Source organism: Anser anser (genome assembly GCF_964211835.1).
Source record: "Anser anser genome assembly, chromosome: 1".
Taxonomy (NCBI): domain Eukaryota; kingdom Metazoa; phylum Chordata; class Aves; order Anseriformes; family Anatidae; genus Anser; species Anser anser.
The window spans coordinates 46,346,089-46,359,994 of record NC_139720.1 but is presented as its reverse complement, the minus strand read 5'-3'; the positions used below and the strand labels follow the sequence as shown (position 1 = coordinate 46,359,994).

The 13,906-nt window shown below is 35.9% G+C and overlaps 1 protein-coding gene across 5 annotated transcripts in view; it reads right to left on the bottom strand.

Annotated features, from left to right (window-relative positions):
* The window catches only part of ANKS1B (ankyrin repeat and sterile alpha motif domain containing 1B), a 440,891-nt gene that overhangs the window by 351,212 nt on the left and 75,773 nt on the right, over nt 1–13,906 (bottom strand). For all 5 annotated transcript variants that reach the window (XM_083852386.1, XM_083852391.1, XM_083852392.1 and 2 more), the window contains exons 6-7: nt 11,656–11,757; nt 3,090–3,200 (exon numbers count right to left, since the gene is read on the bottom strand). In XM_083852386.1, the coding sequence (XP_083708512.1) occupies nt 3,090–3,200; nt 11,656–11,757 (213 nt within the window). The remainder of the gene's footprint in view (nt 1–3,089; nt 3,201–11,655; nt 11,758–13,906) is intronic.

Below are 13,906 nucleotides of genomic sequence, written 5' to 3'. Positions count from 1 at the left end.
AATACTTAGAATATCAGAGCTCATTTATGCCGAAAAAGGAAATGCATGTTTTTTACATTTTTGCTTAATATTTCTTACATTCCATGCCTGATCATCTAAACAGTGATCTTCATGCACAATTCTCCCTTCAAGACTTAACAGTGTCTCTTTGTAGAATGGGAATCAGTGGAAGAAATCTACATACTTCCATATTCCCTATACTTTGTATTTTAGTTAGGATGACAGACAACATGTACTTACCCCTTCTCTGTTTTCTAACTCTAAAAAGTAGCTAAAAACAGCAACTACCCAAACATGTGAGGTTAATCCAAAAAAGGAAAGTGGCTATAAATACATAAAATTACTGTTTCATACTCTGCATTGTATTCATGTTTGCTGCTGTGATCAGTTAAGACATTACATAGGTTCCATAAGCTCTTAATTAGGTTGGAACTGAGTTTCTGAGAATGCACATCTGTCCCATCAAGGTTGCAATGTTTTACAAATAATTCTTGCTCACTTTCCCAGGACCCAATTTATTGGAATGGTGGAAGGGTATACTGGGATAAAACCAAAAGTTTAAAATATACCTCCCTACAGCAGACTATAAGAAACCCATATTTAGTGCATTCTGTATTGTATTTCATGATTTCTCCTTCATTTATCACATAGCTTCAGTTAAGCAGTTTACCAAAATAGAAGGACAATGTGTTTTGTACGTCTGCACTGAGGGCCACTATTAGAAAGATAACTATTAGAATTACATTGAGTAATACAAGATTAGAATCACATTCAGTGTTAACTCTTCAGCAAATAGCCCACTGGCAGCAGAAGACCTCCACGGAGTAAAAAGCCTCTGTCTTAGAAACAACTCCATTAGGTCCTGATAATCTATTGCATATGTGTTACACAGTTATCTTTAGTAATAACAACAAACATGTAAATGAAAGCAAAGTTTTTTCCAGAGGCAAGTAAGAAACCTCTTCTCTTGAGTGTTTTCCAAGAGTCATACTGTTGGAAACTACAGTCCTTCTACTTAATAAAATACAGAGATAATTTTTTTTTTTCCATCCTTGGGAACAAAATGCAGCGAAGAATAAACAGAATGAGCATATTAAACTCAGCATGTGTAAACTGAGTATATGTACATTGATGTAACTAAAGAAGCCCCAGGTAAGAGGCTTCTTTCTGCTTGGTCTACAGCTCTTTATATGTCATTTTTCTTCATAGCCTTTCTTTTTTTTTTTTTCCATTGTTTGGTATGCTAGGTAAGCATTAACACAATTTATTCTAAAATATTTTATAAATTACAATTATGGCCAGTTATGACTGCATTTTTAGAGCCAAGAACAGAAGTTGTTAATTAAAAATATCTAACTGAATTTTAATATCTAAGTAACAGAAATTATGTATTCAAAACTTTTGTTGCTCTTAGTCAATGGTAAGTTTGCTCAAAACCTGTAAATGAAACAAAGGTGCAATTAGGACTATTTATATTCAGCTTTCTATTTAGAAAATTGAAATTATTGCAGATTAATATTACATAAAATCAGAAGTAAAAGACCTGAATGTTAAGAACAATTTTTAAAACATGCTAGAGTGCCCCCAGGAAAACACAGGACTACTGTTTCCTACAGATTCATGTTCATGTCCCCTAGCTTGCTCTCAGTGCAAAAACTTTGTGTTCTTCTACATATGCCTTGCAATATTTCTTACTGGGCATGAATGAGTTGAGTGTGGTGAGATGGGAACTGCAAGTGTGCTGACTGACCTGTCTGTAAGTGTATGCTAACTGGCTAACTGCTGCCAGAAAGAATGCATAAAAGATGAATTTTGCCTAAGCTTCTTTCAGTACAGGTACTAGTTAAGGTCTCTCCCCTCTATCCAAATATCTATTTTCATGAAAGTCCCAGGAAGGTAATTGATACATCTATCTCTCTTCCAAATCGGGTTTAAATTTAAATTATTTGAAATTAGATTGTTAGAAAATGACAGATGGATGGATGGGAAGTACAATAATGTGCAATTTCTTTCCTTTAGAATCAGATTACACAACAGATGAGGAAAAGAAAACTAGCATATTTTATAGTATTTATATCTTGCAAGTGGAAAAATGGAATGAGATATCATGACTTCATTAAGAAGTAAAACATAGATTAGAATTATTTACTACTTAATTTCAGGATGGACATTTCTATTGCATAGGGTAGCTGACTTCATGAATGATTCTACTAAACTCAAAGGAACTATATATCTTTTCATACATTATATAAGTGTTAAGTATCCCAATGGGAAATGTGACTGGAACTAGAGCATTTGTTTACTGTCACCATGAAGATCATAATCTGGCTTGCAGCAGTAAGCTTAGTTTTCTCATGAATTAAACTCTCATGGTAAAAGGGTAAAAAAAAGGGGGGGGCAGAAAAAAAAAATTAAAAAAAACAACAAGGAGAGGCAGAGTTATTTGCCAACAGTCAATTGCATTAACTTTGGATGATTTTAGAAGCCAGTAATGAGGTTTGGTTCTACAATAGGATGGTTTTTATGGAACAGCACAATTACATTGCAATCAGGAAATGCCCTTCTCAAGAGACTGTGGTGTATAAAGGGTGAGTAAGAACATGTACAGTGACAGTGAGGTTACATGAAAGGTATGTTAGTAGGCTTATCTGCAGGAAGAATGGGAGAGCAGTACCCAAATGGTCCTTGAAAGAGTCATTCAAATGTAACACAACTGGAAAAGGTACTCGTGACAAATTCTCTCTCTGACTTGAATGTCTGCAGAGTATTTTGGCATATTTATTAACCTTCTATTCTACTTATGAAATGCATTATGCTATATAAATTTAAAAGATTTAAGATCAAATAATGTAATACATGGTCATCAATCTGTGACTTGTCCTTTTTGAGAATAGTTCTTCGTTTCCCTGTATGACACAGATTACAGTGTATGCAGTCAAGATAGGTAGTTAATAATGGAAAAAAGCTTCTCAATATCTATCTCTTTATCTTTTTCAATTCATATGTTTGTATAAATGTGTTAGCAATATTATTTTAATAGTAAAGAGAATTTAATACAGCTTCTTTATTCACAGAGTACATGTATTTACTTTTAGCCTTTGGAGATGGAGGAACTTCTGGGGACAAAATGCAAGACTGATGTTCTGCGCATTCCAGTGGGCGTTCCTCTGAAACACTTGCATTTCCTGTTTCCATATATTCTGTAATTTAAAGACACAAATACACTTAAACTCATGAATTATACTGGTTTATTCCAACGAAAAGTATATTTGCTATTTCTTTTTTTTTATAAAACCCTTTCCAATTTTTCATATATCCTTGTAATTACTCATAAACATTGCTACAGGCAATCATTTATTGAAAATACTATAAAACACTATAATGGCCAGTCACCTCATCTAATCTGCTGAAACTGTTACAGAAAGCTCATTGTAAGAGTAATGAGTTGTGACTATCACTGTCTTTTTCCCGTCTTCTTGAAATATCCAAGTAACTTTTCCATTATATTATTACTGTTGAGTCTTCTTTTGTTTAAAATTTGTTAAGATTTTTTAGTCATGATATTACAGATGTTCACAGTGAGTGGAAATATTGATACTAAAAAGACCAAATACTCTACTTGCAGTACAGAGACTGAGTACATGAGGAAAAAGAATGCATTGTCCAAAAAAAAATTACATTTAAGTAGCAGTCTACAAAACTGCATTCTAAAATTTTCCTCCCTTTTATGTTTAAAATTTCCATTGTTCCACCTTCATTACTGTGTTTATAAAAACAGGTAAATTTGGAATGATGAATGAAATAGACTTCAGTTTCACTACTATTATTTTTGTGTAAACATACATTATTTTCATGTGGTTTTGTACACAGTCTAGCTCAATGAAACACTAAGACTTTAATGAATGTTATTCCAGGACAAATATTAAATAATAAATTAGAAATTAATTTATGCACTAGTGGATTTTTTTTTTCCAGCAGAGTGAATGGTTCTCAGTTCAGGCAGTTACTTTACATCTTTACTTGCTTGATTTCCTGAAGTTTCCTAACCAGACAGTAAGTACAACAGCACAAATGGCAACACACACCACAGTGAACTACAATAACCACTTTCATCAATTTCACACTGAAGGACTGAAGAGTTTCTGGAAACTGAAAATCTCTCTAATTTAATTTCTGCAGTCTACAACACACTTGTTTAGCTTGCTTTTATTCCTGATTAAATAACAAATCCCAAAACCCAAATACAATCTGTAATAAAATAGGCATCTGAGAAAATGAAATTGGAAATGGCAGAGAACAGCATGCAGTTTCAGAATGCTATGCAGGTTGCCAGTTTTTAAGTCTGTAAGATTTGAAAATGCCCTACATTATGTCTGATGGCTTGTAATGGTCCCCTGGATAATCTGTCATATATTTCTCCATATGAAAATAAGCAAGTTTATTTTTTTCATTTTTTATTTTTTGTGTGTAGTGCTGTAAGCAAAGAAGCAAAGATGAGTTATAAGCAAAAGACCATGAGAAAACCAGCAGCATGACAAAATGCTCTGGAATGTTTTCCAGCTCTGTGAGCTATATTATTGGTCACGTTATTGTATGAGGTGGAGGAGAAATAAAAGGGAAGCTAGACCCAAAGAAAAAAAAAAAAAAAGGAACGGAAAAAAAATCATGTCTGAAAATATATGCTTGACAATTCTGCAACTGTCCGAAAGCACACCAAAAATAAAGTTCTACCAGTTGTGAGTGTTCAAATTATTGGATAATGATAATGATATTATTAGGAAAGGAAATGCAGGGGAGGGATTGTGAAGAATTTTAACCTTGTAGTCTGATATTCATATAAGACTCTGGTTTTAAAATAGTACTCTATTTTAACTCTTTGGCAGCCCCATTTTCAGACCAATGCACTTACCTGCTGAAGACTAGTTCTGAGGTGGAAATCCCAAGTTTGAGGTAAGTCTCTTAAATACTTAAAAACTACACAATTATTTCCAGAAAACTTCCACAAAAGGCTCAGCACACAGAGTGCTACAGAGGTTTAGAACAGGACAACAAAAAGTACCATACAGTTTTGGATTTCTGTGGGACTTCTAACTTGTTTTTCCTGCTATTGAAAATTCTATGGGGTACATGTAAGAAAAATAAAGACATGGATTCGGTTGTAAGAGCTTGTAGTCTAGGTAAATGAAAACTTACCCATAATGTTATCAAAGAAACAGACACAAATCAGGTGATCTATTTTAAGAGCCAAAGACAAACTACACAAAAGCAGTGGATGCTTTCATCAGCACCAAAATTCAGTTCACCTACAGCTAGTTAGAAATTCATCTTCCATGCCTGTCCAAACTCACTGAAAAAGATGGTACTGTTAACCATCATCTGCCCTGACTATGGTGGTATACTTGAAAGACTGCTCTGGATTCCATCACTGTCCTCAAAAAAAAAAAAAAAGGATAATTCAGAACAAAGGCATGCTTAGCCAGTTAGACCACTTAATGACCAGAACATTTTCCTCAGTTGTGGTATCACGGAGTTTAGAGAAAAGACTCGTTCCCGTAATGGGGAGGGTAAAGTCTGCTCAGGACACAACCTGCCAATGCATAATGCGTCTTTCACCAGCTTTCTGCATCATGTCATCTTGTTCCACATTCCACAGACAGCGGGAATGACTAGCAGGATCATGGTGGGTGACACATGTGCTAATATACACATGCTAGAGATGGTTCTTCACCAAACTGGGAAGAATGGAGTATTTTACATCTGTTGACTCAAACAGAAGATTACAGTTAAATAAGGATTAATAATAAGAATTTCAGAAAATTTGCCTACTTAGTAGCATTCTTTTCTACAGCTATTTGATTTTAAAATAGTCTTACTCAATCTAAAGGGCCACGTACACAAAAAGTAGTAGTGTAGAAGTGGTCCCATATCAGTGGAAATAAGAGAAGTAGGGAATATGTCCCCAAGAAGGTAATACGTGCCAGAAAGGTCAAACTACAGCAGCAACTCCAGCTTCCTCACTTTAACATGTGCTAAGTCAAAGCCAAGCAGAAGGGAAGGCTTTAACACGTAAGCCGACACGCAGCTGTCTCGCCTCACAGAGCAGTGAGCGCCAGAAAGCTCAGCCAAGAAGGCCACAGGGCCCAGCTCAGCTGGAATTGCTGCCGAATGTCCTGGGCAGTGAAAGCCTTGGCTCAGGCTTGCTCTAACTTCAGCTCCTCTAGGTCCTCATTCCTCATTGACGTCAGGATTTTTGCTTCATTTATAAACCATGCCTTTTAGAGAGAGATCTTTGTCCCTTTAATTTAATATAAGCACTTTTCCCTTTTGATAGCCTCTATCAGCCAAACCACAGGTTGGATTCACCCAGAGTTCCTCACTAGAGTGACTTCCACTCAAGAGACCAAAAGGTCTTTTTAAACTCCAAAAAGTGAAATTTAATTAGCATAAAAATAAGAACACGTGCCTTTTCAAACAGAAGAATCTCCAATAACTAGGTCAGAAGAATGAGGCAGGCCTGCAGGCCCCACCCTGACACTGCTTGTATCCTTTGCTCCTCCACTGCTCCATGTCCTCCTGAACAGCAGCTGTCTTCACAGCCGCCTCTGTCCTCACCAGGGCTTCCCCCGGGGCCCAGAGCCTTATGCCTCCCAGCACCTGGCTGAGCTCCGCCAGGTCCCCTGCATCCTGCCTCAGCCCGGGAGCTCTCTAGAAGCTCCTAACAAAATGGCTCCCTTGCTCCCTTGGGCAGGAATGATCCCCAGCCCAGAAGAGGCATCATGACCCAGTTCCTTCTGACTCTACAGGAGCAGCAATGACAGGAAAGCAACTGGTAACTGCTGCCTTCACATCTGCTAAGATGACATGCTTGAGCTAAGGCTGAGGCTGGGCTGACTTTAGCCTCCTAAATTTCAAAGCACAATTTGAATGACTCAATTTTAGCATAATGCCAGAGAAACCAGAAAACTGTAGATGTTTAGGTTGTAGGCACATCAGAAGACATTTGTACACGTGTTCAAGGATGATAAACAGAAATAAGTACTGAGTACTGCTATGATTCTGAGGTAGCAGAGGAAACAGCTAAATAGCACTTAAGTTAATTAATTAACATAGTTAATACTATGCAGCATTTGCAGAATAGCCTTACAAAAGGAGTTGAGAAATCCCCACAAGAAAAAAAAAAATGGGGGGGGGGGGGGGTAATTAGTACCCCCATTCTTTTCCTCCCACAAAGTTCTAATAAATTCTAGACTGGAAATCTCTTCCATCCTTCCAGTGAGGTTGAAGATGTGTACTGGAGGGACTGGAAAATCTACTTGTCTACAGAAAGGGAGAGAAAGAGAGCGAGAATAAACAAAAGGCCTGCGCTAATGACATTGCAGCTATTTAAGCTGGGGGGAAAAAAAAGGAGTTCTGGTTCTGCTTCTATTCCAGCAGCTGCTTATGTATTTTCCACTTATGAATAATTAGGTAACATGTACAAACTACATTAGTTTCTCAAGCAGCAGCAGCAGAAGAGAAAGGAAAGAGCTTTCCATTACATCTCCCTCCATATTGTCTGTAGAGCAGAGCTTACTGTGCCTTCCTGGTACTCCTGTCTTTTCTCATCTGTTTTTCTACTATCTCCTTTTTTTCATAATAACAATAATTCTGTTTCCAAAAATAAAATAAAATAATAGTAAAAGAACAAGATTCTAATAGAGAACATAGTGGTCTGTGGAGAAAGGGTTGAAAGATAGTATAGAATGCACCTGTGTCACGTTCACATGTGCTAAAACTAAAACACAGCTGGTCGGTTTAATTTTAGGAATACTAGCCTTGGCAACATCCCTTTTATCTTCAGTGTCTAATTATAAAGCCCTAAGTGCCAATACTGTTAACTGCTTCAGCACTGAATGCTGTCATTTCATTGCATCCAAGAAATGCATTTGCACTGTAAAATAGCCACACTTGGCACAGTATTCTAATTCTCTGCTTTTTGAGTATATAACAACAAAACAGCTAATTCTTCCTTATCATGTAAAGAATCTATAATAATACTACATTATACTATACTATATGATACTATACTATACGATACTATACTATACAATACTATACGATACTATACTATATTTTTAAATAAGCTCAATGTAGTTCAGAGCAGAACCAGACACAGAAAAAGATGGGACATATATGAAAGACAAAGAATTAAAACTTGAACTGTTATTCTAATAATTCCATCTGTATTTAACAGGCAGTAAAAAGAAAGTTCAGGTGGAATATAGTTTAATCAGCCTTATTAGGGTTGCTTTTGAAAGTGATTTAATTATTTATTTGCCATCTATCAGATAATAACTCTTAAAACCATTTTTTTTAGCAACTTCAATTACTGTTTTCTCAGTATGGTGGAAAAGATTATAAACTAAAGATCACAAAAACATTAAGATCACTTCTAAAACCTCACTGGCAAAAGTTTTTATTTCTTTTTAAGCTATAATCTGTAAAAAGTAGTTTTTAAAAATATCCTTATATAAAGGCAGAACACTAATAGAAACTTCTATCCACAGTTCCTCAGTTCTGGAAGTATTATTCACAGAAAACTACCAGTCCTGTGGGTTTTAGTATCAGCTGAACAGATTTAGTATTGCTGCCTCCATGAACTGCTTCCAAAGATGTAAATTAATTTCTTTCAAGGAACTGCTTTCCCTTCAAAGAAGTTTCTCATCAATATCCTCATAACCAACTGATTATTCTCCCTCAAATCTTTCCGTATGACTTTGGGTTTTGGCTCTACTTATAGCATTGAACACTATCTGTCAGGCCCACCAGAAATACCAGTCGGTTTATTTTCTAGCCTATTTCTGTCAATCTGTTTATATGCATCTTTCAGCCTTTGTTTTAAATTTTTGAAAACTGTTGTCTTGTGGCAGGAATAAATATTATGCTCGATGTTAATACTATAAACTGTACAGAGATACTTTGGGACCTAACTAGGGTTACTAGGTTTCATAACAATACAAGGGGGAAATGGTAGAAATCAGTAAGAATGCCAGGGGATAAAATCTTACTTTAGCCTGACAACAAGGTGAAATAATCAACTCAATACCATTGTGTCTGCTTAAAGAAAAAAAGAAGAAACTTACAAAATCCAGACAGTATCTGACACCATTCATTTCTTTCCTTTTTCCTGTAGGTCTACATGAAGGAGACATGTAAGCTTCCCTAGACAATCATCTGTACATGGGAGGTTAAACAGGAATGTATTTGGAAGTCTCTAACTCTCTGTCAGCATTTGACCTTTCTTTGCATGGTATTCATTACCCACTGAAGTTGAACTTAATTACAGTACATTCAGGTTTCCCAAAATTCCAGTGCTGCACTGATTTTTCAGCTACAATGGAATAAATGCCCACACTTCAATGAAGAATATATTCATTGGATTTTTAGAGGCAGGATAGGTCTGCTCTATCATCAACAGTGCTAGCACTGAATCCTGCCATTCCTGTTTTTATCTTTCAACTTCTTCTCATAGTTCAAACTTGATCTTTGATGGTTAAAGCTTTAGCAAACCCTTTGCTGATGAAAAAGAATCTCACTGGGCTCCACAAGAGAGTTCTGAAGGGGCTCCTCCTGTTTTCTTAAGGTTCAAAATGACATCTTTGTAAACATTGTTCATCCTTGCACATCACTTCTGACTATAAGGCAGACAGAGAAAAATAAACAGCTCTTTGTTACAAGACATCATAATATGAGCTGCAACTACTTAGCAGACTTTATATATTCAAGGCACACGTATGAAAGAGATTGCATGTCAAAGCACCAAGAAGCCTTGAAATTGATAAATTTCTTTTTTTGTGGTAAAAACTAAGGGCAGTTACTGACCCATAAAAAGGACAAACCCTTGAGATGGGTTTGGGTGCTGTTCATAAAGCAAGGGTACTTTGAAGAAAATGTTGACCGGTGGGGTTGATACTGTAAGGATATCACACTGAAGAGAAAATGGAACAATGCAGAGATACTAAAATGACAGCTGTTTTATTTGGCAATGGAATATTATAATGAAGCTTAGATTTATGTCTGAAGGTTGATTGATTTTGATGTCTAAGAAAATGGAAGCTCTGGCTGATCCTTTTCCTTTCTCTGAAGAAGTTTAGGTATGATAATAACCTTCTTTCCCTCTACATAGTGGCAACTCAGTGAGATATAGTTTCACCATATGGTCTGTATCAAATTAGGAGCTCCCTTCTGCTGGCAGAGGGAAGTTCTGCTTGCCTCAGATGGACCTTTCTTCCCACTTTTTGATGACCGTCTCTGTCAGTTACCTGGGACAGAGCTAACTCTGGGACCTGAGTCATATAGGAGACAAGCTCATTAAAACAAACAAATGTTTATTTATATAATTACAACATTGTTTTATATTATTTTTATGTACTATTAAATATATGTAATAAATTATATATTTTATATATTACTGGTTAATTAAAAGAATCAGATCAACTTGCAATCTGCTGTAAGATGGGAGTAAGGAATAGAACTGTATAACTGGAAATAAGGGAGAAGGAACACAGAATGGGACAAAGGGAAAAAGAAAATAGGAAGGATGGAGAGGAGTTAAACTATCCCTTTCAGTAACAGCAGGTTGTTAATTCAGTTGAGCTATAACATGAACCTGCAGCTTAAGAGAAATCTCCCCATCCAGCCTGCAAAATTTTTATTAGAGGAACTTTGTATCTTTTGGTACACCACCTCATTGGAAAAGGTTATCAAAGCTCAATAGCCAGTCTGTAAAGAAAAGAAAACCTGAAGGACACTGTGTGGCCACATGACCTCATTTTCTCTAGAAAATTTACTTATATTATTAGGTATCAGGGAGACTGAAGCATGAGCTAGTACACTTGTAGCACCCATAGTGAACTGACTAAAACGGCTCATTCAAACACAGGAAAAATACATGTGTAGATGAAGCTGATACTTGCAGTGATCTCCTTAGTTAAACACAGCTAATGAAAGACTAATCTGAAAATGCAGGGGAAAATTTCATACAAGGAAAGAATGATGTGTAATACTGAATTATGTACTTGTTCATATTTGACCACTTTACTGTCATGTTTTAGAGTTTAAAAAAAAAAAAAAAGGGAAATAATGAAGTTCCATCAGTTTTGTAGCACGAAACTAAGATGAATGAGAACAAACACGTGCAAAAAAATTTACATTGTTTCTGCTATAATGACAAGAGTTACTGCCTGCTTTATTTATTTATTTTTTTAATTTAAAGACAATGAGAAAAATGCAATGAAATGTTTTGAAAGTTTGTCATCATCATTCAGTCACATTTGTTATTTATGAATGAATCAGGTATCTCAATTCTAGTTTGCCATCACAATTGAATGGAACTGCAGTGAAACATTACAATATATTGTCTTGCAATGAAGAATGTACAAAGCAACACACCATACTAATGTCTATTGTCAGAAAAAGGGAAGAGTTTACTCTGAAATCCAGGTATTCAGAAACTTAATTTTGTGTATCTAGCAAACAAGAATTTTATGTTCTTAAGTCAAAAGAAGAACTCTTTTGTTTAATAAAATATTTTAAAATTAGAAATTACTATATATCTTAGTATGCCTCCATGCTATTCTGATTTGTCTCTAACAAATGTAACTGAATACGACTTACCTTGAAGTAGAGCAGCAATTTGGAGTGACTGTTGAGATGGATGTTCTTTAAGAATATCTAAAACTGTTCTACCCAAACTGTCCTTTATGTTGGTATCAATTCCTGAAAAAGAGAATGATCTGTGGTGGAAATTTTAATCTCAAGTACTTCTGATTATAAATGTGGCATATCAGACTCAATTATATGACAAATTGAATGCAAGCAGTTATACAACTGTAGCAGATTAACAGCTGTGCTACAGTTGAAGTACAACATCCATTTCTGTTTAAAGCTTGAGTAGCCTAAAATTCACATGCTGACATGGATTGTTTTTATGTTTCTGTCACTCATGACAATATAAAGTAAGCTTCTTTAACCAAATTTAGGGGTACTATAACAGACTGTTCCTACGAAACAACCATTCTGAAAACAATGTTTTATAAAACCAAGAAACACTCTGAATGTTTTTCCTACATGTCTTGATTCTAACACTCCCCAGTCTTCTCTAATTCATTGTGTATTTTTCTAGTGCCTACTACTAGTATGTGTGTTGGGAGCAACACTGAAAAAGTTATTAACCTTCAAAGTTTTGTACTCCCTGAAAAGACTGAAATACCCATATGTAATGTAAGGGCTGTATGCAAAGCCAGAACAGTTACTCACAGACTGCTCAAACTGTTGACTAAGTAATTGGCTCAAACCGTGAACATAAGCACAAATACGTAAGTTTGAGGTTTATCCTAGATAGGTCTCAGAGAATACGATGCACATGCTGCTGCATGAATCTTCATCTTTGTCTTGTGGGGACTTCTTTGGGAATGTTTAACTTATGGTATAAGAATGAAGTTGTTTTTTAATTTAGATGTACTTTCAGAAAAAGTAGAGGGATAAAAGATCATAAGAACCGGAATAAGATTCTTCTCAGGAAACTGAATAGAAGAAATCAGAAGAAGCAGGATTTATGAAGATGTTCTGGAAGCAAGATGGGATCTCTATACTCACCAGAAAAAGCTGCAGCTCTTGCTATTTCCTTACTGAAGGAGAGTTTCCTAATTCATTTTGTGAGAAAGAGATATTTGTTTTCTCAATGAAAATAAAGCCAAAAGATTGCTGGGCTAGTTAGCTATGGTAGCTTATTTTCAGAGTCTGAAGACACCAACTTACACTTTTCATTTGCAATGCTACTCATAACATCTGAGCCATTTTTGAAGCACAACTAGAGAAAAGGGGATTGCTAGATGAAAAGGGACCAGGTGAGGAACACTGCAGAAGTGCAGAGCATTTAAGAGTTGAAGGAATTCACAGTGAAGTTCCTACTCTGATGTCTTGTACAATCATACAGTGGTAGAGGCTATAACATGTACTAGTCTTTGAGAAGTATTATTTATCTGTGGTCTAAGGGCTTCCCATATTTCTGTGATATTCTCCATTCCTTACTATTTATGTGAATTAATATAAAGAGGCCCTGTGTTTCTGAGGGCATGTGCAGATCCCTTTCTGCATCCTCCTTAGTCATCCGTACAGAAAAACATTTTGGAAGAACCTTTTTTTCTGAAAGTAGATCTCAGATCACATATACACAAGCTGAGATTTAGTTGAGGAGCTGTGACATTCCTTCTTTTGTACAGTATAATCCCATAAGCACTGATAATAAAGATCAGTAAAAACCTCGCTACAATGGAATTTCATGTATCTCAGAAGAGTTGTTTCTGGATATTCTCATCTTCACTGGTCTTCTTACTTATCTGAGAAGACAGTTGTTCAGATAACAATTTACCTCAAATAATTCTGAAACTCTTACGTAGTAGATAGGTTTGTTGAGACTATTATCTATGTTCTCCTCTCCTTTCAGTACAAAAGCAATTCTGATAGACCCAGTGCCTTCCTTCAGAGGCAGCCTAAGTTTATCCAGGCAATGAAGGAGCAGGCAGGATGGCATGTTTGTTAGTAAATAAATGTGCAAATTAGTATTCTGGTGTCTAGATCAAAGAAAGAAACCTGTTCTGGCTTAGTTTATGATCTCTTGGGTCAATTTAATTGCAGAACAAGGGCATCCAGGGTGTGTGTGCAGAACTATGGGTAAATATACATATGAGTAGACAGGGGTGTGTATAAATGCATAAATACAGCTTTTAGAACATGTACCTCTATTGACTAAAGGGTAAGTCAAAGCAAAGGCTATGACCAAAGACTATCAGAATGTATGAAGCTCTATATCTTCCTATTGGAACTGCTAAATAACCTCTCCTTTCATCATACTCTGCATTGTTCT